General features: G+C 52.7%; 1 protein-coding gene across 3 annotated transcripts in view; it reads left to right on the forward strand.

The window, feature by feature from the left end:
- The first annotated feature begins 1,018 nt into the window (after positions 1-1,018).
- Positions 1,019-26,943, forward strand: part of DNMBP (dynamin binding protein) — a 34,551-nt gene continuing 8,626 nt past the window's right edge. For 2 of the 3 annotated variants that reach the window (XM_082053754.1, XM_082053756.1), the window contains exons 1-4: positions 1,019-1,089; positions 9,654-9,826; positions 12,191-12,313; positions 12,880-14,808. In XM_082053754.1, coding sequence (XP_081909880.1) covers positions 9,682-9,826; positions 12,191-12,313; positions 12,880-14,808 — 2,197 coding nt within the window. In that variant the 5' untranslated portion in view covers positions 1,019-1,089; positions 9,654-9,681. Of the gene's footprint in view, positions 1,090-9,393; positions 9,506-9,653; positions 9,827-12,190; positions 12,314-12,879; positions 14,809-26,943 lie in introns of those variants that run through there. The other variant, XM_082053755.1, reaches the window with a different exon arrangement.

The raw sequence follows: 26,943 nt of genomic DNA on the forward strand, positions 1-26,943 counted from the left end.
GACTCTGCCCGCGGCATGTGCGACGCACTCTGCACACCCCGCTCCAGGCTGGTGGCAAGCCAAGCTGGGATCTGGGTGGTTGCCATGGAGAAAAGTGTAGCTAAATGCACAAACAAGTGCGACAACTGCTCTAGGGGCTGAGAGACTTGGGGCTTTACAGCGTGTTACTGAAGGATGGTATCCCTTGGGGCATGGAGGCTTTTTTTGGCCTGCTGGGAAATCCAGTGCAAGAACAAGTGTACTCGGTGTGCCTGACCTCTCTGTGATGCACAAACTGGCCCTTCCTCTCACCTTTTTTTTTTTTTTTTAAATTATTATTTGTTTTTCTCTATTTTGGTGCTGATGTGATTTTACACTGTATCCAAGCAGCCGAAGCCAGCTCCTAGCATCAAAACCTAGACTGCAGCAGATGGAAAGTGTAGACCCACTTGCCAAAGCTGAACCCCACAAGGCAGCGAGACTCCCAGGACAAGGCAGCAGTGGGAAAGGGCAGCCCTGGCGCTGCTCCTGCCTGCGAGGCGGCAGCACTCTGCAGGGAAGAAGCGGGAGAGGGTTCGCGCAGGCAGCTGCCCATCTTGCTCCGTGCCAGACTGCGGTTCGCTGGCAGCAGCCAGCAGGGGTGCAGGGCACGCAGGTGCTGTGCCCAGCCTGTCAGCTGCGGGAATGGCTGCACCCCACGTCTGTCACCCCACGCTGGGCAGCGTGTGCTACGTCAGGGTGTCCCCGTGAGCCGCTGGGGGGGTGTCTCGCAGCCTGGGGCCGAGCGGTGCTGCCAAGAGGGATGTCCTCAGATCACCCGGGGGTCCCCAGGCTACGGGCCAGGCCCCGCGGAGCAGCCCCGGCCCGCCCCGCCGGCTCTGGCCGCAGCCTCCCGGCAGCACCACGCCGAGTCCGCAAGGCCGGGTCGGGCGGAGGAAGTTGGGCGGTGGGGCGGGCCGCGGGGCCGTGCGGGTCCCTGCGAGGCCGGGCAGGCGCTGGGGGCCGGGCCGGCCGAGGCCCGGGCGGGGCTGGGCGGCCTCGGGGGGCGGAGGCGGGAGCGGGACCCGCAGGGCCGGAGCGGCCGCGGCGCCCGGAGCGGGCCTGGAGAAGGTAGGGACCCGCTAGCGCGGCCGGGGTGAGCCGTGCTCTTCCTGCCCGCCGCCACCCGGCCTCGCCGCTGCCCCGCCGGTCGCCCGCCCGTCTCCCCTCGCCCTGCGCGCCCCGCGGCCGCCCGGCCTGCGCCTGCTCCGGGCCCCTGGCGCGGACCGGCCCCCCGCCCCTGCCGCGGCCCCAGCCTCAGCCCGCCGCCTGCTGCCCTCGCACCGCGCACCGGCACCCTCTGCCCCGCGCCGCCCCGCCGAGGCCCTGCCCGCCCCGGGGGCTGCCCTGGGCCGCGCTGGCGGGTGCCCCGGCTGGGGTGCTGCTCGCTCGGGCGGGTGCTGCTCGCTCGGGCGGGTGCTCTCGGCCAGGCTGCGGCAGCGCGGGGCCGTCCAGCCCTGCGTGCCCGGGCGGGTGCTCGCTGTGCCTGCCGGCACCGTCCCACGGCGCCCACGCTGCCCCGGGAGCACTGCGGGTACCCGGCAGCGCGGAGCAGCTGTGGGGTGCAGCGGGAGCCACCCGTCCACTTCCCACGTTGCAGCCGTTGGGATTTCGGTCTGTTATGCTGCGTCTGTGCAGCCAGTGGTAACTGGGGTTGGTCATCCCCAGGCAGGCACACAGCTGGGAGTGACTGGTGTTTCCTGGACAGCTTGTTGCAAGGAAGCACCTGGTCCTGTAGAAACAGTGTGGGCATCCAGGATCTGGGGTGGTTTGGCACTGAGAGCTCGGAGCAGGGGCATTGGTGAGCAAACACAAACCCTCTGCATTGCTGCCAGCCTGACCTTGTCGCTTTGTACTTTAACAGAGAGGAACTGGAGGTGCCTTCTCCAGTGGCCTCACCAGGGGATGGAGGCTTGGCTCACGCTCAGCACCTCCTGAGAGGCTGCTGCTGCTCCCGTGTTGACATTTTTGCTGACCTTGAGTGGTGCCTTAGCTGAGCCCATCCTTGACAGTTTGGCGTCTGAGTTCACACGTGCTGCCTTTTGAAGTACTCCCTCCCACCTCTGTGCTTTCACATCTTGTTCTCCTTGCCATAGTACTTAGGAAGCCTCTAGTTGTGTCATAAGCATTAACATCTGTTTTGAGGGTTGTCATGTTTCCATGACTTTCAGTTTCTTCTGAAAAGGCTCTCAGCTCTTGTCTCTGCCATTCTCTCCTTCGCTTCCATTATGATTCTGTCTTTTCTTCTGCAAAAGACCCAAAAGCATTTGTAGATACAGAATTTGCAGTTTTGCAGGTGCTTTGCCAAATACAGCCCCTGTACTGTGCTACAAGACGTCACCATCATCCCCCTCATCTTGACTCACTCCTCTGGCTGCACGTCGTGCTGGGCATTGTATCCAAATCTGTCCGGCTTGTTTGCAAGGCCCTCCATAGTGCCGATAATGCCCACATTTCTGAGCTGGCTGTTTCAGCTGTTCTTTTTCTCAAAATCAGCTGCTCTGCCAAGGCCAAAGGTTTCAGATCTCTTTCCAGCTGCTCCAGTGAGGGTTAGCAATGACATTAAAACTCATATGAATATATAATGATGTTAGAGAAATTATAAGTTAGCAATGGGACAGGAGGAACCGAGCAGGAGGGGAGAGGAAAGGAGTGACACTCAGAGCCTTGCAGAACACCAGCTCTGTGAGCCATCATGGGACACGTGTGATGTCTCAGGATTTGGCATGAAGTTGAGGTGTTCCTGGGTGGGTGACTGTTCAGACGGACTTTGTGATGGTGCTGATGTGAGCTTGGGTGGGACAGCCTGAGTTGTGCTTACCTTAGCACTTCACTATGTTAACTGATAATTTCCCCTCAACCTTCAGCAAAAGTATTTTTCTAATCACATTCTGAGGATTGCTCAACCTCACTTCTGAGTGACACAGGTTTTACTTTGTCTTATTTTTAGAACCTTTCTGTTAGGAAATAAGATCTGTTGCTTCCATCTCAGGAGCACCTTGGGGCTCTGAAAGGAAGAGGGCCGCGTCATGCCAGGTGTCAGCAGAGTCCCTGACAGGGATTTGGGTTCTTTGGAGACAATGAGTGGAGCAGAACAGGGGGTAAAGACCAAAGCTGCTAAGTCAAACTTGAGTGATTTCCAGATTTCTGGACTCCCTGCCCAGCAGCCTAAGCTTTGTAATGGGCTTCTGTCCAAAAGCTGCCTTAAAAATGTTGTTCGGGGTGCAAAGTCAAGTGCTCCAGTGTTGTAGCCCCAGTTCAACCTGTTTTGAATATGTGCTCAAGGTGTAATGACTAATTTTATGGTTGTGCACTACTCACCCCTGGGATCCCAGCCACAGGTACTGCACAGCAGAAGTAGTGCTGCTTTGGGATTTTATCTGTTCCTTGTTCCAAGTTGTATCATGTCTGCAAAAACAGCAAGAGAAACAACTGTGTGACTCAGGGTGGGAGAAGACAGGACTCAGTAATGGGGTCTGTGAGGTGGGTGCAGCCACTCTGTAGTGAATTTGGGAAACTCTTGTCCCCTAAGCTGGTGTTCTGCTCCTTACATGCCTGAGTCCCCAGTGCCAGAGATTAAATATCCATCACAGACTCCTTGCTCCCATGTTGTGGCAAGGTGTTCTGCTTTGTATTAAAAATTGATGCTGTGCACTAGTTTCCAGATGACTTTCATTTGCCTGCCGCCTGGCAAAGCACGAGCTTCTCTTCATTCCCCCCCAAGCTATGCTTACCCCACACAGATGCCACCAAGCCTGTCCTCAGCCACATCCTGCAACGGAGCAGGTGAGAACGCTGTGACAGCCGCTGCCCAGCCGGAGGGAAGAAGAAGGGATTTGAATGAATGACTTGTGTGGTATGTGGCAGAACTCAGGGCGCAAATACTGTTACAGATGTGCAGTAGGAGACCAGAGGTTGCTCAAGCAGCCCTTGTCCTTGGCAGTCCTGATTCTGGAGCACTTGGTGATCCAACCTAAATGTAGTCATTTAAACTTTTTTTTTTTAATATGTAAGGTCACAGACGAAGGAAAGAAGCTATCTCTTTTAAAGTGGGGAGATTCCTCTTCTGCCTGGGAGGCGTATGGGGTTAGGAGATGGAGTACATAAGAGGAAATCTCCTGTTTCCCACTATGAGTCTCAGCAGGGAGTCTCTTTTGGGATCTGCTGAGGCAAGCAGCGTGTCCTAATGAGAGGCTGCAGCGGTCAGCATTTCCCTGGTGGGAAAAGGCTCCTCTTCTCCACACCATTTGGTGGGTTTTTGCCCTGCTTGCTGCCTTGTCTGTTTGCTGGGATTTGTAGGGTCAGCTCTGCAGTTTGCTGCAGCCTCAGTCACTGTTGGCACCATCTCCAGCTGGGGCCCAGGCAGCCTGGCTCAGTGGGGTATTGTTTATTCCACCCAGGAATGTGCAGACGAGCAAGGACCTTTGGGAGCTTACAGAGCAACATGTTCTGCCGCGTGCAGGGGGAGTGACTGTGGGTGGCGAGGCAGCTCTGAAGGCTGGTGTGAGTGGTCAGGGTGTGCTGGTGTGCAGGCAATCTCCTACCCTCAAAATGTGGATAAGGACCGTGCAGGCTGTGCAGATGCAGTGGAGTAAGGAGGAGGGAAGGAGGGCTCTCTAGATGTGGAGACCACAGGGAGCAGCACAGGAAAAGGATAGGAATGCCTCGGCATGAAGTTGATAAGTTCTGCTCTTGACACAATGGTATGAAAAGCCAAGCATCACTCCTGGTTTCCTCCCACTGTATGTTAGATACCCATCCTGCAGCCCAGGGTGCAACAAGAGCTGCAGCAGATCTCTTATCAAAGCCAGACCCAGTGGCTGGAGAATGCAGTGAATGGGCCTGAGGGGCTTCTTCCTTTTCTGGGGGCGGATTGTGTTTCCAGTGAACTGGCATTAAGCTGCGTGTGGAAGGTAGTGTGAAAAGGCATAGGTGAAATGTATGACATTTTTAAATTTTAAGAAAAGATAACGGGTGGTATTTAATGTTTTTTAAATTAATACATTTATTCCTTCTGCAACGAACTTGGCTTTTGGACATTTCTGGGAATCTGGCTGCTTCCTGATCTACTGCTCAGACAGGCTCTAAGGTTTTAAAGAAAGAGACATCTGCTGCACAAGAACCCACTTGTCCCACTGGCTCAGACCCAGTCTGCCTGTGGAAGGCTGCAGTCTGGTGCTATGTTAGTTTCTCAGTTACAGTGCTGACCATAGCCAGTTCTAACAGTGCTACCTCTTGAGTGAGAGGTAGTTATATAGAGGGAAACAGTTTTATTTAGTGGGAAACAAGTGGTGATACCACCTGTCAAGTTTGGTTTTCTTTCAGCTAGATTTGCGGCATCCATCCGTTACTGCTCCGTATCTCATGATCTGATCAGCGCTTCGGGTATGCCGTGGGATTAGCTGTCTGCAAACCCTTTGGGTTTCTCCTTTTACTGAGGCTATTAATACTTTTTGTAATCAGCCTGAAATGGTCTCTTCATGATGCTGCCTTAGTTCTTAACTGCTTGAAATCCTTGTTTCAGCATTTTCCGGTAAAAAGCAGGGGAGACAGAAATCCTGTTTCTAAGGTACAGAAATGCTTCAGTGACTCATTTGCTCACACTTAGCATCAAAAAGGTGCAAAATAGGCATTTATAGCACAATCTTCAATAGGTCTGCTTTCATCTAACTGATGGCACTTGGAGCAAATGCCTGTCAATAATTTGGTGCTTCTGAGTCCGTTGTTTGAGACTTCTTACCCTGTCCCATTTCAGCTAGAAAAAGAGGGGAGGCATACAGGGAGTTGTGTGAGTCAGTGTGTAAATGTGTTCTCTTGGCTGCTGTGGCTTGATCCAGCCTTTGCTGAAGGTCTCAAAACAATATTGTAAGAGAGTTAATAGCCATCATTTCATTCTGGTCCCTCCTTTAATCAGCCCACGCCAGACCAGACACGCTCCAGAGCTAATGGCAAAATGGGACAGGCAGTCGTTCATGGAGGTGATGTTAATGTGTGCTGAGCATGCATGCAGTCAGGCTGGGGGGAGTGATTAATGCTCTGGGAATCCACTCTCTGCCGTGCTGCACAATGCTGTTGTGTCAGGCTGGAGCTTGGCAATGGGCAGGCTGCCCACGGGCACAGGGAGCACGTCAGGGAGTTTGTGCAGGACCCGGCAGTGAGGCAGAGTAGCGTGTTCCCAGCGGGGCCGGTTCACTGCTGCGCGGCAGCTTCATACTTGCACGGTGAGGCTCGCTTTGGGTGTGGGGCTGCTGCAGTCTGCAGTCCTGACCTCCGCCAGCTTAAAGGCAGGCCCAGTGTTTGCTCAGTTGTGGAGGAGGCCTCCTTCCCTCCCTCCCCCTGGCAGACAGGGATCACCCATCTTTGAGGTGAGAGGGGACGGGTTTTGGCCAGCCGTCAGGAGCCGTGACTCAGTGGGGAGCGCAGGCGGAGCACAGCTCTCCCTGCAGTCTGCTCTTCCTGCTGGAGCCTCTGTGCGAGCTGTTGCTGGATGTTTGTTTTCACCAGATCTAGGGTGGATCTCGGAGAACCTCGGGTCCAGCATTAAGGCTGAAGAGTTGGACTCAGTAAGTTTCCAGTCTGGAAGATGCTGGGAGGCTTCCTTCTCTAGGTGGGGATTTGGAGAAAACGTTGGCAGGCAGCACTCCATGGAGTAAGACAAGCCAAGGTCCTGGAAAATGTAGTATTTTGTGTTCCGTTTGTGTTACAGAGCAAGCAAACCCCACAGGACTGATTCACAGCTTTCAAATACAGGGGCACACTGTCTAGGTTCAGATGGAGTCAGGGAGTGATCCTGCTCTTCTTGGTATTGTGAGGGAACATGGGCTTGTTGGGATACTTTTTTTTGGCAGTTTCAGAAATTACTTCATGCTTTCTTACCTCAGGGGCTGGCTATCAGGGAATGCTTTTCTCGTGAGTATGTTAGCGTCCATGTTTTATTGTAACTGCAATTAATATCTACATGGCAGAACAATTGCAATCCCACCTGCTCCTCTGAATATTCTGTCTCACTGGAAAATCTTGTAGAGCTGCAGGTGAGTTAAGGTCAGGACACTGCTGTTTTCATGGGCAGGATCTGAGCACCAGGGAGTGGGAGAGCCATATCCTCAGCCCCAGTGGCTGCAGCAAAGCCAGGGCCTGGGTCTGCAGCACAGGTGCTGTAATCCTTCCACCCCTCAGCTTACTTTCATGTTACACCTTTGACAGAAAAAATGCGAGAAATCTCACTGCAACATCGTATACTCCTAGAGAAACTACCATGAAGCAGCAATTATGCCTGAGATACTTTTTTCCCTTTTGCCCAGTGCAGCTGTGAAGTTTGCATATTCTGACTATGGCAAGGATTTCTAGGACCCTGAGCTCAGTAGTGCCCAGTGCCACAGAAGCCGTCAGCCTGTCTGTGTGTTGGATGGCAGCCTGGGCTGCCTGCTCGCGGCTGCTGCTGCTGCGCCTGTTGCTGCTGCTCTCCTGTTCCCATCAGAGTGCGCAGCAGCGTGTCCTGGCCACCCCACCTTGGACAGCATGAGGCTCCTTCCTTGTCTTTAGTCTTTCCAAGCGCATTGATGGCTCTTCCCATCTTTTTCCCTGCTCCACATGGTCATGTTTTTAATACTGTTACTCTTTCTGCCTCAGTAGGTTCCCGCTGCCCTGAACTGGAGCTCTTTGTGCTCCTGATTTACTCTAGTCCATTCATCTCTTTTTGCTGGCGAAGTGCTGTCAGCTGCTGGATATTTGGCTCTTTGTTTGTACAGCCAGCACATCGCTGGTGACAAAGGGACAGACTGTGCTCTAAGGAGCCCATGTGCTACGGGGAAGGCAGTGGTGAGCAATAGGAGTGACAGACAGGACAGCAGAGGTGAGGGTGGCAAGAGGCCAGGGCACAGCTTGCTGGCTGCAGTGGGGGCATGGCTGGGGGTGGGGAGGGACATGCTGAGGAAGCTGTTCCTGCTGAGCACAAACCCGCTTTGTTCCCAGGAGGTGAGTCGGACTGGATAAACAGAGCAGTCCCGTCAGCAGAAAGCCTTTCCCTGGCTGGATCCCCTGCTGGCACTCGCGCTGGAAGTTGGCTGCACCTCATCAGTGGGGATGTTTTTCTCCTCCCTGTGTTAGCGTCCCCGCTTCATGACTTTCCGGGAATCAGGTGTGCCATGTATGGCTGTAGGGAGAAATGGGTCCCCAGGGGCCCCGTGTGTCTGCTGTGGATGCTGGTGTGTGTTCTCATTGAGCTCTTTCTGCTGTTAGCTAGGTGGGACTGTTTGACAAGCCTTTGGTGAGTACAGGATGGGTATCGCTGACTGGGCGGTGCCTGGAAGGTGACTGTTCATGGTGCACATAGAGGTGCTTTGGGAGGGGAGGAGGTTGGGTCCCCTTGCAGGGAAGTTCTATCTGACCAGATGGAGCTTGGGCTGTCCTTGTGATGTGGGAGGAAAGCAGCTTGTTTTGGGGTGGGTACTGGCGGGGAGGATGCTGATGTCCTGGTGTCATGAAGGGTAAGGCTCTGAAAGCACTTCAGAGCGTTGTCAGCAGTGCCGTGATCTGCTGTAACTGGGGTGGGACAGGAAGATGACAGGAAGTACTCACTGGTCTGAGGTGCAGATGTTGAGGAATAATCTGAGGGTTCCTCATTGCCTTGGACGGATGCACCTTTCAGTTCACTTCCCGAGGGATCTGGGAAGAGGGGAAGGAGCAGCTGAAGCTGCAGAACTGCTGCTGCCTCGGTGCGGCAGAGTGCCTCCATGGTGAGGCTGCTTGTTACAAAGCAAAGGTGAGACAGAAAGGTGTCCCAGCTCAGCAGCCACTTCCAGATGAAGGGGGAATCTTGCTGGGTGTAGAACGTAGCCCTTGATGAGGATGTCTTTGCCTGCCTTCGGGTTCTCTGCCAGTGGGAATTTCAGCTTTGGTTCCCAGAGCCATGAACAGGGTCTGTACCCTGATCTCAGCCTGGCTCTTGCCAGTAGCCATGGGGAGGCCTCTCAGGGATGGCTGAGCCTGGTACCTAGAAGGCAGAAGGAGCATTTCCAGCTGGGTCTGAGGGTGCCCAGACTGGGTCAGCCCAGGCAGAGGTGGGAAGAGTTCACCGGTGAGGTAGGCCAAGCTTGCCCAAGAAGACTTAGTGCCTCTTCTCTCGCTGGGCAGAAGTGCGATGCTGTGCCAGCAGATGGTTCCTGTGGCTCTGAGTGGTGCCATGGGAAGGGGGATGCCTGTGCCTGTCGTGCCGCAGTGTGTGCGGTGGGACCGTGTGAGTGTTGCTGTCTGCCTGCCCGGTGCTGGCGGGCTCAGGGCCCTGCCCTGCGTGTCAGGGAAGCGCTGAGCTTCCTCCCCTCCTCTTGCTTCCTTCCTGACGGGAATTAACTTCCAATTTTCTCACCGTCTCTCCTCCCGTGGCAGCGCAAACGTGTGTCCCCACAGAGACAGCCAGAGAGGCTGAACAAGGCAGGCTGGACCATGGGGGCTTCATTGCTGGAGACCCTGGCATCTGTGGCTTCACGTGGTGAGGGGTTTCAGGGAGCTCGGGACAGGACTCCCTCACACTATTCCTGCCTCTCATGCTCAGGAAGGGTTTTGCTTTCTGAGCGTATATGTGATAATTTCAGGTGTTCCTGGCTGCTAACAAACTTCTCTCTGTGTCTCGGCCTTAGGTACTGATCCACCTTCAGGCCCTGCACAATGGAGGCTGGCTCTGTGGTACGAGCAGTCTTTGATTTCTGTCCCAGTGTCTCTGAAGAGCTGCCCCTCTTCGTGGGAGATGTCATTGAGGTGCTGGCCGTGGTGGATGAGTTCTGGCTCCTTGGCAAAAAGGAAGGTGTCACAGGTAAGACCTGGAAATGCCTGCAGCTGGGTCTATAGACATGCCAGCTAAATTTCCACCCCATGAGCACACCTTCCCTTGGCCAGTACTGTGCAGGACCAGATTTATTTTACTAAATCATTCACTGGATTTTGCTTGGGACTGAGGGTGCGGGTTCCCCACCACTGGTCTCCTGCCAGCTTTGAGTCAACTCTTCAGATACCTTGTCTGTTGTTTTTTGAGAGAGATTAGTGGAGTGTCAGTTCTTGAGGACACAAGAGCTTCACAGTACGAGGTGCTTCGTCCTCTGTGGTAGGACAACCCATTTCCTGGCTAGTTTATGTGCTGACCCGCTGTGGCAGTGTAAGGGGAAAGAGGAAACAAATGCTTTGAGAGTGGAAATGCATCTATATCCAAGTGACCTTGTCAGGTCAAGTCAGTGGGAGACACAGCGACAGATTCTGTGTGTCCTACTGAGCCCTCTGACTCAGCCCCGCTTCCTCCTCTCAACTCTAAAGCATTTTCCTGCACAAGCTGCCATCAATATCTGGGTGCCTGAAGGAGTGTGCAAGTCTCGCAGACTTTTGGAGGAATGTGAGAAACTTCAGAAGCAGCAAAATGCTTTTAGTGAAACACTTTGAGTCCCATGGCCCATTTTTAAGCAGCTCTTTGTTGTATTAACACTGATGTTTAGAGGATGTGTGAGCTCTCAGGGAGATGAAAACCAGGCCACTTCAAAGCATAAGCCTGACTGATTCTGTCTCCAGCATGAGTGTGGGACTGGAGTTTCCTCGCTGGCTGTGGAGATGGGCTGCTATGGTTGCAGCAGTCTGGGCTCTGCTGAGAGCCACGAGCTGTCTCCTGGCTAAAACAAAGATGGGCAGGAGCAAAGGTAGAGAGGAGGACTTCTCTCCTGTGCTCTGTGTAGCTGATAAATGGCACTGAATGAGCCTGTGGCTGCTGAAGTCACTGGGCACAAATTACTTCTGCAAAAATCACCGGTAGCTACTTCACCACGGTTTTGTGTCCCAGCATAACTGATGCACTTGTTCCCAAGAATATGAAGCTATTAAGGAATGATAAACAGATGTGTGTCGTAGCTCAAAGATAAACATGCTGAAGTCAAACTGAATAGTTTTTAATGACCTTTAACTCAAAACACACTTGCATTCCTGCTTTCCCTTGGAACAGCTGTTGTAGATGTCTGCCCAGTTTTCTAAGCTCAAGTTGTAGGGGATTGAAAAAGTGCTTTTGAGTAGAAGTTGTGGAGGTGCTGCAGCCTACCACTACTAATACGCAGTACTCTGTGGGGACTAATTAATGTAGCTCCATTACTTCCTTTCCACCAGCATATAGGTTGTTTCTGTGTCCAGAGCAGGAAACTAAGACATGGAGAAAGAGGTAGAGTTGTTTAAGACTGTGAAAGAAGCCACTGAGGCTAGCAGCTTGTGGGCTGCTGGTTGCACCTTATGTTCATGACAGCAGATGCCAAACTGCCTAAACATAGTGCAAAGTTCTGGGTGTCTAGGATATTGTGTCTCCAGGTTTTATTGGAGAACATGGATGCCATAGTGGGTCATCAAGAGTGAATGCTACAAGTGCTACTAGCCCATACTCCATTGTATCTCCTTGTCACAAATTATAAAAGACAGGAATGACATTTTTAGCAGCTTTTGCAGTGGGGTCTGACACATACTGCGCTCCAGGACTGAAGTTACTAGTTGAGTGGTATCTCGTGATGGCCAAAATATGTGCATTGCCCATCTGGCTGTGGCCTGTTCGGAATAGCTGAGCATCCAGCCATGGGTGCCATGGTGAAACAGCAGGTGATAAAGTGGGGAGGGTCCCTGGAGCCTCAGCAGTGCTGAAGCTGTGACGAAGCCTATGACTCACAGGTGTGGCTGTCCCAAGTCTGGTGGCCTGACTTCTGCACTGAAGTTGTGTTGGAGCCAAGCCTTAGAGTGCGGAGCACCAGGTGGATGTGCCCGCTCACAGGACACTGGTCTTGTGGTCCAGCACTACTGGATCTCTCAGTCCCCGTCATAGCTCCGAAGTGGGAAGCAAGCAGTGAAAGCAGAGAAAACCTAGTATGTCTGTTCCCAGGAACTCCTTGCCCATGGCACAGTCCCAGCAATGAACACAGCCTGTTGGTTGCTTGGACTGAGCCGAGGGCACAAAGCTTCTCTGTTAGCTCTTAAGCATTTAAAACCTCAGGACTTCCTGACTCCCAAAATCGTTTCTCTTCCATCATGCTATTGAAGCACCCTGGGTAGCTCGCTATTTTCCTTTAGCAAGAGGTGAACAGATCCCAAAATCTGGAAGGAGGGTGTGGGGGGTGGTGGTGGGGTACAGGAAAGACTCATTGCTGACAACTGCTTCTCATTTTAGGGCAGTTCCCTAGCAGCTTTGTGGAACCCGTGGATATTCCCCATTTGAAGCAGGGAGAAAAACTGTTTGTTTGTACCAGTGACTTCACATCTCAAGAGCCAGGGAGCTTGTCATTGCAGAGAGGTAATCTCCATTCCCTTCCTGTGCTTTGCATTTCAGACCCCTCACCTGTCTTTCCAGAAGCATGAACCTAGTCACAGCATCCTGCCTCAGGTGGCAGTAGAGACAGAGAATTTCCTAATATTTCATGACATGGGTCATGTCAAATCCACCACAGACCTTTGTGCTCCTGCCACCTCAAAATGCTGGTTTCTCATAATCCATCATTACTCTCGAAACTCCAAATGTTGGGATTTGTGTGATCATATTAGACTTACAGGTGCCTTTTAACTGCCCTCCAATGCCCAAATCTTAGACTTGCATTTGGGGAGAAATCAAAGCTTTGGTGCATCTTCATGGCTTAGCTAGAAAGTCATGGAGCCAAAACTGTGTATCTTAGATACGTGTGTGCAAGAGATGGATGATGCTTCATGCCTGACCTCCATTCTGTGCTGTTGTGCATCCCTAACATGCACTGCGCTCTGTGCAGAGTGCCAGACCTTACCCACAGCCACAAGGGCATGGGGAGGCAGGAATAAGAGAGGAGCAATCATGAGGGCAGTTTTGAACTGGTATCTTATTCCCCACAGGAGACCTGGTGATCCTGGGGGGGTCCCTGGCCTCCAGCTGGCTCCAGGGACGAAGCAGCTGGGGTTCCAAGGGCTTTTTCCCCTCATCATGTGTGCGGGAGCTGTGCCTTTCAGTTCGGAGCCATCAGCTGTCCCAGAGTGCTCTCCTGGAGGTGCCTGCCTACTCATTGGGCCAAGCCCGGGCCCTGATGGACCTGTCTGCTCAGCTGGAGGAGGAACTGGACTTCAGGGAAGGGGATGTGATCAACATTGTTGGCATCCCAGAGCCTGGCTGGTTCGAGGGGGAACTCAGAGGCCACAGGGGCATCTTCCCAGAGGGTTTCGTGGAACTGCTTACTCCTCTGCGACCATCAGGAATATCAGAGGATCCAGAGCCCCCAGTGACTTGTGACACCAATGGGACAGTGGAGACGCCCCCCAAGGAGGAGGAGGATCCAGGTAGCACCTATGGTGTTGCCCTCTATCAGTTCCAGGCCCTGGAGTCTGAGGAACTGGATTTTGATGTGGGTGACAGGATTCGGATCATAGGCATTCTGGAGGATGGCTGGCTGGAGGGGCAGTTAAGGGGGAGACGAGGCATCTTTCCACACAGATTTGTGAGGCTGGAAGCCTCTGAGCCTTGCAGGGAAAAGGTGGATGTCGGAGATCCCCAGGGTGGAAGCATCCATCAAGAACCAGAAAGCACCTGCTCCGAAGCCTGCCCTTTGCCAGGGAAAGATGTCAGGGAAAAGGAAGATGGCTCAGCTGCACAGCCTGAGCCTGACACCATTTTGTGTCACATGGTGGGGAGGTCAGAGGGTCCTCTTGGCTCTGACTTGAGACAGCATCAGTCCTTTCCCAGCAGAGGACACCAAGCGTCACATCCCAAAGGTACAGAGGACTCCCTTCCCTCTGACTGCGTGAAGACAGTCAATGGCCTTCTCCCCTCTGCTCAGCTGCCTCCCCAATGGGGCAACAGGCCTGGCCAAGCATGTGAGCTGGAACCTGGAGGGACCATTTCAGCCTCCCCAGGGAACTCAGAAACTCAGGCACTACCTGAGCATGATGGAGACAGTCCCACTGTGCCTCTGCAGGCCCCCTGCTCCCCACCAGATCTATGCAGGAGCCAGGCAATTTCTTCTCCTAACACCTGGGCAGCCTCCGAGTCCCAGGAGAGCCAGAGTAGTCCCCAAGACCTGGATGGTTGGGTTGATAGTCAACAGGAGAAGTCCAAACCTTGTTCATCCAGTTTGGGAGGTGCCCAGGTGGGCCTGGACACAGGGGCTGGGACCTGGGGGGAATGCTGCCCGCTCACAGCCCAGGGGGACAGCTGCACGGACCTTGACTCCAAACTAACAGAGCAGCTGGTGCAGTTTGAGAAGAGCCTGTCGAGCACCAGCGCTGAGCAAGACAAGGTCTCCCGACACTTCTCGATCTTGGACTACAGCTCTGAAAAGGACATTGTCCGTGGGTCTCCTGAGCATGCCCCTCATGCTAGGCAGCCAGAGAGGAGGAAGGCCCTGAGGCCACCTCCTCCTCGGCCCAGCAGCCTTGTGACAACCCCCGTGCACAAGCTGGGTGGCCGAGTGCCCAAAAACAGGTTCCTGTCCTTCTCGGTGAAGCCTTCCCGGCCTGCACCCCGGCCTCCATCAAGCAACCAGCGGAGGAGTGTGCCCCCTCCACAGCTTCAGCCCAGCACCCAGGAGCAGCGGGCGGAGGAGGGACATGAGGACTTGACACGAGCAGGATCAGCTTCTCCCCACTCCATTCTGCTGACGAGGATCGGAGAGGTGGAACAAGACCTGGAGGCTTACGGCAGGACCCGCACTGAGCTAAGCCTGATGCTGGAGGAGCAGCAGGATGAGCTGGTGAGAGCAGAGGCCCTGGAGAACCTTGATTTCTGTGACTCCAACATTGAGAGCCTCAGCGTGGAGCTGCAGGAACTGAGAGGTGAGTCTGCAGTGGCGTGGGATGGGGGTGCACCAGGGGGATGGCTGGCCCCTGCTGCCTGTGGGCATTGTTGGAGCCAGTCTTTTATTTCCTTTTTTAATTCCTTATTTTGGTAATTTTGTAAGCATTGTTGCTGTACAAATCATCATGATTTTACCTTGGAGAACCGCCGTGTCGTTCTCTGGACATCCCTCAGCCCTGGCCTTCCCCACCCTCTCTTCCTTTCAACTGTCCCATCTCCTCTTCCAACCTCACCATTCAGAGCTCTCATTTAGTGCGTTCCCAGTGTGTCCTTGCTTTCAAGCAAAAACACAGCTGCTGCAGGTTCAACCTCCTCGCCTTATCCCCTCTTAGTTGTAGGGGAGCAAGCAGCAGCTTCAGAGTGACTTTGCTGGTGGTCCTTCAGTTGAGATTTGAGTTGATGTCTGTGGTGTGACTGCTGTCAGGGCGCTGGGCTTCCTGCGGTTTCTGCTGTGGTGGTGATACAGACCTTTGGGGACTTGTCACTCAAACCAGAGGGCATGCACAGAAGGGCGCTGAACTTGGCCTGGGAGTGGCATGGGTTAGTGGGCAAAAAGTAAAGCCTGCTCCTGTGCTCCTGTTGTCCGTGGAGTCCAGGACAGGAAAATTATGCTGAGCTGGCAGTAACAGCAACAAAGGGCTTTAAGTTGCAGCATGTCTGTAGCCAAAAAGATGACTTTTGTCATTGTAGCCCAGAAAAATTACTCAGGGAGGAGAAGTTTGGCCTGTTTATATCAGCAGATTTGTGTTCCAAAATCCAAAGAGGACATATAAAGATCAGTACTATTAATTGTGTTATACTTGATATTACAGTAGACAAAGTAGAAAGACAGGACCACGTACATCTCCCACAGTCCCTTCCCTTACCAAAACCCACAATGTGCGTGAAATGTGGGCGCTGCATGCGGGATGTGGAGTGAAATGCCAGCTTCTGCCTGGGGATTACTCACTCTGACTTCATTGCCTCCATCCTCCCACTGCTTTATCAGCACTGTGGAGCCCAGGCACTTTGCTGCAGGATCCTGTCTGATACAGAGCCCATGGGAACGAAGGAATATGGGTGCACCAGGGAAACAGGGTGATAAACAGCCCCCATGTCAGTGGCGCGAGAGAGGGATGCTTGGAAGGAGGCTTAGGGGATTTGAGGCTAGATAAAATAACGTGAAGGTAGAAAGAGGAAAATGGGATGGATCTTGATGGGGAATGTATCCTACGGTCCCAGTGCTTTCTGACAAAGGATGTATCCTGTGGAACCCATGCCCTGTTGGTTACTGGAACTGAAAATTTTATGCAGGAACTAACACACTATCCTGAGATGTCCTACCCATCAAGTTATCCCCTTGGCATTCCTGGGGGATTTTTCACCACTTCAAGAGACTTGAGGATTTATAAGTAGCCTCTTTGGCCTGTTGATAAAGATGTGCCCTACCCAAGCTCTGTCACATCACTCCTGACACATCTGAGGGTGGCCAGAGAGCATGTCTTAGGCTTGCTAGCTCAGCTTTGGTGTAGCAGGCCAGATCAGTAATACAGTGTTGCATCAGCTCAGCAAAACACGTTTGCCGCATGCCTACAGCACGGCCTCTGTCTTGCTGCCACTAGGGGAACATGGAGGCATGCTGGAGGGAGAAGAGCTTTCCCTAGGCATTGACCAGCAAATAAAGTAGGGCTGGTGTATTCTTGGGGGCAAGAGCCCCTTGGTGTCTCCTTTTGGGAGCCAAATGAAGAGCAGAAAGTGTGTGGTTTTCTAAGATACATGTTTAAAACCTGCAGGTTGCTTCTGTGGTGTGTCTTGTGTGCGCCCTCGGGGTTTCACTGATCACCAGGCTTGGGCAGGATTAGCACTTGCCCTCCTGAGGTTGGAGTAGGTCCATTCATTTTATTTTTGTCTTCAACCAGCTGGGAGTATTAGCTGTGCATACCTAACAAGTGTCGCAAGAACCTGAGACAAGGATGACATCCATGGATTTCCCCGCTTTCTGTTTAGGGCATATTGTGGTCATCTCTTGGTTTCTTATAGGAGCCCCTGCTGTGTCACATAGGGAGCTGCTTCTCTCCTGCTTTTCCCAGGACCTGTGGGTGAGGGCTGGGAAAAGGATGGGCTCAGCATCAGATTTGAGCCGGGGGCTGCCTGAAGGCCTCAGTTTCCCCCAGTGAGGTGTGGAAGAGAGTCTAGTCTTTGCTAAACCGCATCATTTAGCCCCCATGCCGGCAGTGTGCAGGCAGTGGAAGGAGCTCTGGTATCTCATCTATGTTTTGTGGCTTCCCGCTGTCTCACACACCGTCTGTTTCCCTTCCCTGAGGACTTTGGTCTCGGGGCAGGGCCTCTGCACGCTCCAGTGCCCTCCTTTTCCCTGCCCCTGAGCCGCCTGCAGAGAGGTTTGGCAAAGCTGTGGAGCCGGTTTGGGTGGTGAGAGCCTGCCCAGCCCGGGCTCCCTGCACCGCACTGGTTACTTATTACTTGGGGCAGCAGGTGGAGGAGGCCAGGGCTGGCAGCGATTGGGCCCGTGTCTCTTCGCACCCTTGCTGGCCAGTTTCAGGAAGAGACGCCTGCATTTCACTTGGTACGGGAACACTGGAACAAGCAGAGAAGCAGCATCAGCCCAAGCTTGGGCTCGGGGAGCAGGTAGCAAAGGGAGGCAGCACCTGCACCGCACCCCAGAAGGACTATGTGCACTTATCCTGGGACAAAACATGGTGTGGAGGACCTGAGGCAGGAGCCACGGCCTCTTGGCTGGGACTACGAGGACTGTTGTGCTGTGCGGAGAGAGGACGTGGCCAAGCTGCGCAGTGAGGCTGGCTGCAATGACAGACCCAGGGCAAGCAAGCAGGATCCCAGCTGCCGAGGAGCAGACAGCGGCTGGAACGGTTACAGGAGAGGGGAGGGCATCTCTGTGGACCGGTGGAACATGAACGGAGACTGTGGAGGTTTTTGGAAGGGAGGTATCCAATATGTGGACTGCAGGAGAGCAGACAGTGCATGGGAAGGCAAAAGCCAGGACACAGAGGGTAGAAACTATAGGGTGTGTGAAAGGGAGGGCATTCAATATAGAGAGTGCAGTTCTGAGATAAGAAAAGGGTGGTACAGAGAAGACAGTGTACCTGGGCAGTATCGGGATGGAGAAAGGGGGTACAGAGAGGACAGAGTACCTGGGGAGTATAGGGAGGGGCAAAGGTGGTGTAAGAATGTCAGAGATCCTAGGGACTGCAGTGAGGGTGAAAGACAATATGAGGAAAGGGAAAGATGGTGTAGGCAGGATAGAGGCCCTGGGGAGTATAGGGAGGGGGAAAAGCAGTATAGAGAGGATGGAAACAATGAAGTATATAGGGAAGGGGAAAAGAGTTATAGAGAGGATAGAGGCTCTGGGTCATATAGAGAGCAGGAAAGGCAGTATATAGGTGTCACAGACCAAAACGACTTGGAGCGGCACAGGCAGCCCAGAGGCCATGCTGTGGATCACAGCAGTCTGGACAGAGGTTGTGAAGCTCCTGCATTTGCGGTGTGGTCCTCAGGAGATGGTAGCATGAGCCCGGGGTCAGGCACCTGCTACACACAGTCCAAGATGCAGGACATGGACTACAGTGGCCCTGGGGGGCTGGAAGGAGCAGCCTCAGGGCCCGGGATGCCAGTCAGGAGCAGCAGCAGAGCAGAGCATGCCAGGGTACGCACGGGCCATCCAGACTGGAGCCAGATCTGGGAGCAGGAGGCCGAGGAAGCAAACAGGGTGGGCTCCATACTGCAGCGAAACAGCTTCTACAGGCGCACGGCTCCCAGCGCCCTGCGGCACTCGGAATTTGTGCAGACCAGGAAGGAGAAGCGAGGTACGTGGGGAAGTGCAGGGCAGTTTCCCCAAGTATGCCTTAGCCCCATTTCACAGAGGCCGAGGTGGGAGGGAAGCGCAGACCCACAGCTCACTGCTGTCCTTTCGATCATTCCTCTATCTGTGCCCCAAGTGTTTTGGGTACATCCTGAAACCTGTGGCCCTGACTTGTCTGCTCTCTCAGGGCCCCAAAGAGGTTCCTCAGGGGAGATGGGGTGAGGTGCTGGGGCTATTGTCACTGCCTGTTTTATAACCCCTCATGAACAGATTCTGCATGTAGGAACCAATTCCTCACCCTGTAGAGGATGAGTGTGGCAGCTGTTCACAGGCAGTACAAAGCAGGAAATTGGGATGTTGTTGTTGTAGCACTTGGATCTACAGGGAGGGCAAGTACTTGTATTTGCATGATTACACATGTGGGGCACCTACATGTTGGGGGGCTGTTGCAGATGGGAATGGTACCTCCTGCATCTCCAGCCCCACAGTACTGCAGTTGCCCCTTGCCCGTGCTGCAACAGCTGGGTGCTGTGTCCTGGATGCCTGAGCCATCCCTGGGTCCCCAGTCCCATGAACAGACCCTGGAGCTGGAGAGATCCCAAAGCTGGAGGGCTCAGGCTGCCTTGGCATGGGCACAGTTGTTCTGTTGACACCGTGTCTGGGAGAGGGCCAGCTGCATGCAGCTTTGTGGGGGCTTGGCTCGTTGCAACGATAGTTGTGTGTGTTGGGGAAGTGGCAGCAAGGTGTTGGGGTCTGGGCAGACGGGGTGAAGGAGCACTTCTTGGTGGACTGGCCTCTGTGTTGGGCAGACATGTGCCTGAAAGCCTGTTTTCTTCTTCACCCTTCCATTCGGCAAGCGTCTGTCCTGGGCATGTGTGTGAACTCTCCATGGAGGGGGGTTGAAACTCAGAGGAAAGCAGCACTGCAGTGCAGCGGCCAAAGAGGCAGCAGAGCTGGAGGCTGTGGCTGCCTGTCGGCTTAAGCAGCATGAAATCTGTTCTCTGGAGGTATTTGATTAAGCAGGCTCCCCCAGCTGCATTTCTGCGTTCTCGGCAGCCCTAGTAGGGTGGGACTTTGCTCAGCTGTGTCCCCAGGGTGAGGGAAGGGAGAGGCTTTGCAGTGCCAGGATGTCCAAAGGGCAGCGGGGAAGCCAGGAGGAGCCAGGAGCGGAGCAGGGAGGGAAAGGGCCCACAAGCCTTGGGAGACTGGAGCAGTGCTGGCCTGGACAGCTTTTGCAAGAGCTGAGGGGACAGACTGCTTCACTCCTCCAATGTTAAATGAGATGCTGCGCACACCCACGCTGGCGCTGGGAGGGAGGTGGGAATTTTTCCCTGCTGTGGCAGGTTCAGGGGCACAGGAGCGGCTGCGGGAAGTGTGGGTCAGGATGCCCTCACTGTCAGAGCCAGTGTTCCACAGCAGGAAAGGGAGGGAGAAGGGTCCAGGCATTTTCTAACACTGTCTGTCTGTCCTGTGGCCTGTTTCTGGCTGCAGTTCCCTGTTCAGTTCCTCCTGTCCTGCAGCAACAGCCCTCCTTAGCACATACACATTGCTGCCATGGCTGCTCAATGTAAGATCTTGCCAGCACCAGCACCTCTCTGCTGCCTTGTTGTAAGACCTCACCAGCACCTGGGAGCCTCCCCAAAAGCCCTCCCATCGCCCTTGGTGGCAGACACCCTCCTGTCCAGTTGACAGAAAACAGCCTGCTATGGTTTTTCCCTTTGTGTGTGTTCCAACTGCCTCTTCTACCACTGTCTGCTTCTCTCCCAGGTTCTTCCTCCTCTCCACAGAGTAACAGAATTTAGGATTTGAAAGCCTCGTTAGAGATGGCATGACCTGATCTTTTCCATAGACAAGGTTACAGAATCACAAAATCACACTTCTTACAGATTTCGCTGTGGTGCAGCCCAGTGACAGCTACTTGGTTAGAGCATCTCCTCTGGGATGTGACTCAGATGTGTCCACCTGCCACATGAACAGAAGGAGAAGCCTCCTGTCATAGCTGTGCTGCTTAGTCACCATCACTCTTACATGTTTTACATGCTAATGTGTTACATTTCAGCTCTGAACTCCAACCTTTTTCTGCTTTTTCTACTTTTTCTACTAAAATAGAGCTTTTTAGTTGATGCTGTTTTCTTCTCAGGCAGGTACTGTAATTAAGCAGTCTTTCAGTCTTCAGTTCTTTGTAGTGAATAGAGTCTTAAAATACTCCTTGCAAAGACTCATAGGAAGACCTTTCAGTGTTTGTTTTTCCTGATCCTCACTCATTTTTCAGTTCATACCACAAATAGTGGACTTCAGGGCTGTGTGAGGAATTCTGCGTGGGTGTCAGCGACACCCAGGGAACTACTGCTGAGTTTTGGCTGTCCCCAGGAGAAACATTACTCCCCAAAACAGAGTCCTCCATGTGGCTGCATTTCTTGTCCCTATTAATACATTAATGCATTTGTCTGCATTATACTTGCTTGGTTTGAATAATTCCACTTTATTCAGAATACCTCAAGTCGGTTTTGAATTGATGTTCAGTTCTCTACATGACAGCAGTGATTTTATATTTACTTTAAAAAGTATTGTGTAGGATCAACTCTAAATACAGTCTGTAGAGAATCTGATTAGGAATGCCCTCTTTTCTGGATATTCTCCACTGGCAATGGGTTTTTGAGGTGCCAGTTAGAAAGCTCTTATTTCTACTTTTTAGATGGAAAGAAACAGAATATTAATTGTATAATTCTTCCTTTTCAATGAACTTATCAAGAATTTTAGTATCTCTGCTTACTTGTGGGATTGCATTGTTGAAAGTGTTTCTTTTTTCCTGGGTAGAAATAAAAGTCTATTATAAAGCAGCATTTTATTTCCTCATTTAAAAAATGAAAATGGAATTCTTAATTCTACCATCCATGGATCTTTCTTGATATCTTTCTTTTCTCATTTTTCTGTACTTCAGAGTTCCTGGTGGTCAATTATCTGATTTTCTATATTCATTCATTTATTTATACTTGCTGTGTTTATTGAAGCACAGAGCTGAGACAGGTTTTCATCAATATTGTTCTCTTTCTTGCTCACATAATTGTGTTTTTTGGATTATTTATTTAAAACATTATTTTAAAGAACTTCCAGTTTTCATTCTTTTTTCTTAGTGTTTTTGCTCACAACTTGCGGTGATGCTTTGCCCCAGCTTTGGAAGGTTAGCTCTTCGCAAACCATTGTATTACTTCACTTCTTTTCTCCATCACGGGTTGGGACCATCCCCTGCTCACACTGAATACAATGGGGCTGTGTTGGGGTGATGGTTCTAATCTTACCTGGCAGAGAGATGTCCCCACGGAGCAGGCTCTGCATGAGACAACTTCGAGACATCACGACGTTCCAGTGGCCCTGGAGAAGTGTCCCCAGTCTGTTCCCGTTCAGCTCATTTTTATGGTTTGTCTGGATTTATCTCCTGCATCTTGGTCTCAGGACCCTGCAAAAAGGCTGAATTAACTTCTGTGGGCTGAAGTCCTCTTTTGCCATGGCACCTCTCTGCTGCACCCCCGTGTTCCCCCTAAGGAGCAGTGAGCTGCTGAATATGTCTCGTCTATGGCTTTTGGAGCAGTGGGTACATTCTGTTACAGGCTTATTACCAATGTCCAGAGTGAGAGTTTTTACCCCGGCCAGATCCTGCTCCTGGCAGCAAGTTTAGCCTTTCGCTCAGATTAATTATTCCCTGCGGTAGTTCCTACCCTGCTCTCCTCCTCCTAGGAAATGGCTCCTCCCCTCCTGGCGTTCACATACTTCAAATATTTGTAGCTGGTTTGTTTTGTCCTGAGTCACTGCTTGACTCTGCTGAGCTGTGAGCCTGGGTCTGGGCTCGCCTGCGAGTGGGTGCAGCTCCCGTCGGAGATTCCTGCTGACCGAGCTGGTGCGAGGGATTGTTCTCAGCGCTGATGGGTGGCACGTCCCTCTTCAGGTTGCATTAGCAGCCTGGGCACCCTGCGAGGCTGCGCTGTGCTGCGAGGGATGCTGGCAGGTGAGCCCCAACGAGAAGGAGCTGGGGGGCAATGCAGCCCTTCGAGTGAGCCCCACCAACCCTTGCTTGATGGGCACACATCCCGTTGGATCTCTTCTTCGTGGGTCAGCTCTGCTTCCAGAGCAGGGCAGGGAGAAAATGTTTAATTGTGTGCATGCTCCCACTAGGAGGCTGGGTAGCAAGAAGTAGAGTTGTTATTAATTGAAAGGACAGTGGTGAAAGTGGTATTTCTGAGGTGATCAGGATGAGCCGTGTGATTGCAGTATTAAATCATGGCCTCCAGGGGAAGGGCAGATGCAGGAACAGGCTCCATCTTGACACTTCGCTGCCAGGGGCTAAGTTCAGATTCGGCGTTGAATCTCCCACATGTCAGCAAGCCAACTAGCAAAACTCAAAAGCAGGCGTGCCCAGGAGGCTGTCACAGACCATCAAACCGATCCAGAGAGCCAAGGACTTGTCACAAATTCGCCAAAGGGAAGAGAGGGAACAACATTGTTAGAGGTTTTAATTTAGAGAGGCAGATTGCAAAGCTCACGCAACCTATGCAAGAAGAAAATTTGAGTCTCTGAATATTGTGACTGAGAACATTGTTTTTGGAAATGTATTTCTGAATGCCCATTTGGCATCTGTGTCATGGGTGAACACAGATTTGTCACTGGATTGGAATTTGGTGTCTTCATTAGAAATACCAGTTGTATTCCTGCAGGCTAATGGAGTCTGTCCCAGGTTCCAGCTGTGGTGTGCAGCTCAGTGCCTCCACAGCTGATGGGCACAATGACTCAGATTGGAAGGTAACATTTAAATAGAAAACCTGGCAAGTAAAATGGAGATCTGTTTAAAAAGCATTTACTGAATGACCCAAACCCGCAGCTGTGAAATGGATAGGCTTAGTTATATGTTTAATAAGCCTTATTTAGAGAAAGGTGCTATTAGACATACAAGAATCTGTGACAAAAAGGAAAAAAGAAACTGACGGAAATTGACATTGTACAAAATACAAAAAGTGAGAGTTTTTAAATGTGTTAGAGACAAATCCTAAGTATTATACATATTGGCCAGATCTAAGAGCCAAACATTAGAAAACAAATTCTGTATTTGAATTTTTTTACCTGTGAGTGTTTGGAAAGACGCAGGACAACACTGAGTCCATTGCTGAAGGAGGATGCTGGACTAGTGGTAAACAGCAAGCGTCCTAAGAGACTTGACTGCAGCGTAGCCTTGTTTTTACATTAATCTTGAAATGTTCAGAAAGAACAAAAAGGCCAAAGGAGAATTAATTTGTATGGATTTTCAAAATAATGCAAATACTGATATGGTAAAAGTGGATAGAACTGGTGGCCAGCTTCATGCCAGGTCGAGCAAGCTGGGCTGATGACTCCTGTGAGCTTAAAACCTGTGCAGGGAAGGTTTTAATTTCCTTTCCACAGGTGGGGATTTGAGGCTTGCTGAGGAGGGGTGGCATGGAGCTGGCAATCTCACAAGTGTCAGTCAAAGCCTTGCTGCAGGGTGCTCTCTGAAAGGGCCTGAACTAGATTTACTTGCCTGGGGTTTGCTCAGTGGAGCATGGGGAGCTGCTGTGTTCACTGGCGGCACTGGGCATCCCCAGCTCTGTTTTGGTGAGCTGGAGCCAGACACATGGTGTGGCTGCAAATTAGCTGTGGCTAAAGGTGGGAGCACAGCAGGGGTGTTCAGTGGTACAGTAAACTGCGGAGAAGTTCTGCACAAAGTTACTGTGGTGGCATTTTGCCTGGATATAAACGGAAAATCCTATTTTTTGACCAAGGCACATGTAATCTTTCCCATTTGTCTTCCCAAATGCTGCTGCATGGGTCATTTCTGGCTGTTGTTCTGGCTGGTCTTCATTTTCACGGTTGTTCCCAGGCCACCCCATGCCTCAGTATCAGCTCACGCGCCCACCTCCTCTGAGTTTCACAAACCTGTTTGCATTGAAAATTCTTCTAATTGCCTTCCCACTTGAGATGGCTCTCCTGCAAAACAAGCACCATTCATTAAAAAAAATATATGTCCTTCTTTAAAATAACTAATTTATTGTTACTTTCTTAACTCTTTGAGCTGCAGAGACCTGCTCACTGTATTATCTTGGTGGGCTTTTGTGCCTCCTGTACATCTTTCTGTCTTGTGTCCTGTTCAGGCTCCAAGCACTGTGTCTCAGGCAGGATATCCCTGTTGGGTGTTTGCAGAGGACCTTGCACTGTAGGGCCTGGTCTGCTACTGAGGCTTTGCAGATGCTGTGGAAATACAAATGGCAAATGTTATACACAGCAGCTGCTCCCAGGCCCTCCTTCTGGATTCCAGCTGCATTTGCATTGGTAAAATTCATCATCAGGGACTTACCTGGTGGGGAATCAAAACAGCCACCAACTTTGCTGAAACCAGCCTCTTCCCTTATGCAGGCCGGCTCTGATAGGCATAGTTTTAAAGATACCTGTCAGCAGGAATCAGTGAAGCCTGCTCTTCTCAATAATTGCTTACTAAATGTAGTGCTGGTTGTGCCACTAAATCCTCCTCTGCAGAGCTGGCCCTTTTGTCTCTCCTCAGGCTTGATTTCAAGGCAGGGCAGCAGAGACACCTCCTTAGAAAGACAGGTATCTTGCCTCTCGCATCAAGGGCATCTTCTGGGCAGGGTTTCAGCTTGGTTTCCCATTTGCTGCAGTTGGGGGATATCTGGAACTGATTTTGAAGTTGCTCCTTCTGCAAGAGCCACAGCAGTTTGTCCTCAGCCCAGGTAGCTGCGAGAAGTTGCTGTTTGATGCCGGTGCTGCTTGTTTCTGTTTGTCACTGCTGCTCCGCATCAGGAAGGGCTGGAAGCGCTGGCAGGCTTTCAGCTAGCTATGGGCTGACTCAGTATCTCATCTCAGCCGTGTTTCTTTTATCCCCTGCGCTGTTTCAGTGCAAAAACCCCTCCCTGGCAGAGCTGCAGGTGGGATTCTTAGGCTGAGGCAACAGTTCCTCACCCCACACTGCCATGGCTGGGCAGGGCAGGGCTGGGGGCTGCCTGCAGGCCGGCAGGGCATGCCCAGCACCTGGGTTGGGTTGGGACTGTGTGGTGGGTGCTGGGGTGCCAGGATAAGTCCCAAGCCCTGCTGGTGTCCCGGGGAGTCCCCCAGGTTCGTCTGTAACCAGAGAGGTGGGGAAGTGGAGATATGGAAGTGCCTGTCGTGCAAAAATATTTTTACAAGTGTCTGAGGTGGGGCATGCCCACAGCTTAAATAAAATCCCAGGTGGGGATCCGTGGGAGATGGCTGGAGGGGACAGGCATTTGTCACATCAGCAGTTGGCCTTAAATCAGGTACCTGAGGCTTCCTGGGATGCTGTAAGGGGCTTGGGGTCCCGTGGGCATCTGCAAAGCAGCCATAAAATGGGGAGACCTAAGTGTTTCTGGGCCAGAGCCTGCCTCAGAGAGGTGTCCCAGGGAGGTGCTGGAGAAGAGATCCCCTGAATTTTGGGGAACTGAGGTGGTATTGTTGCAGTTTCTGGCACATGCATTTAAAAGCAGGCAGGTGGGGTAGAAAGTGCCTGGGGCCCCGGAATCTGCGGGGGGATAAAATGTCTCAATGAAAACTGTAGGGGGCTGGGCCGGCCTCGGAGTCGCAGGTGGGACAGAAAACCAGGAGGGAAACGGGCTGCCCGGGGCCTGGGACAGGGAAGAGGAGAGTGGGCTGCTGCCTGCGCCCCCGGACCCTGCACCCCCGGACCCTGCGGGCAGGGCAGCCACCCTGCCTGTGCCGAGCGCCCCAGCATCCAGCCGGGGTAGGACCGCAGGCTGCTGCGGGGGCCCGTGGCCCGGGCACAAAGCAGGTCCTCGGGCTGTGTCGGGGGTCGGGGGGTCTCTCCGCCCAGGGGCCGCCCGCCATGGCAGGGTGGTGGCTCATGGGTGCGCCGAGCCCCTCTGGGTCTCCGCCTTGCCGGACCCCCGGTACCCAGGCCTGGCTCCCCCGCCCTGCGCGGCTTTGCTCGGGGTGGTCCAGCTCCAGGCTTTGCCGCCGGCAGCGCCATTGTGGGTGCCCGGGGCCTTTTCGGCCATTCAGATGGAAATGCCCCGGGGCTGGAGAATGGAGACCCTGTTCCAGGTCTGAGGGGAGGGGGCGGCCGCCATTGTCGGGCCGGGAAGAGGGCGAGGAGCGGAGCGGGGCTCCTGTCCCTGCTCCCGCAGCCCCCCTGCAGTTTCTGGGGCGGCAGAGCTGGAGAGCGGGGGTGGTAGAGGGTCTGGAACTGGCCGGCGTTGCAGGACGAGTCTGGAGCAGGTTTGTGGTGTTGGTGCCTGCTGCCTCT

The sequence above is a fragment of the Streptopelia decaocto genome (assembly GCF_964273445.1).
Source record: "Streptopelia decaocto genome assembly, chromosome: 5".
Classification (NCBI taxonomy): Eukaryota; Metazoa; Chordata; class Aves; order Columbiformes; family Columbidae; genus Streptopelia; species Streptopelia decaocto.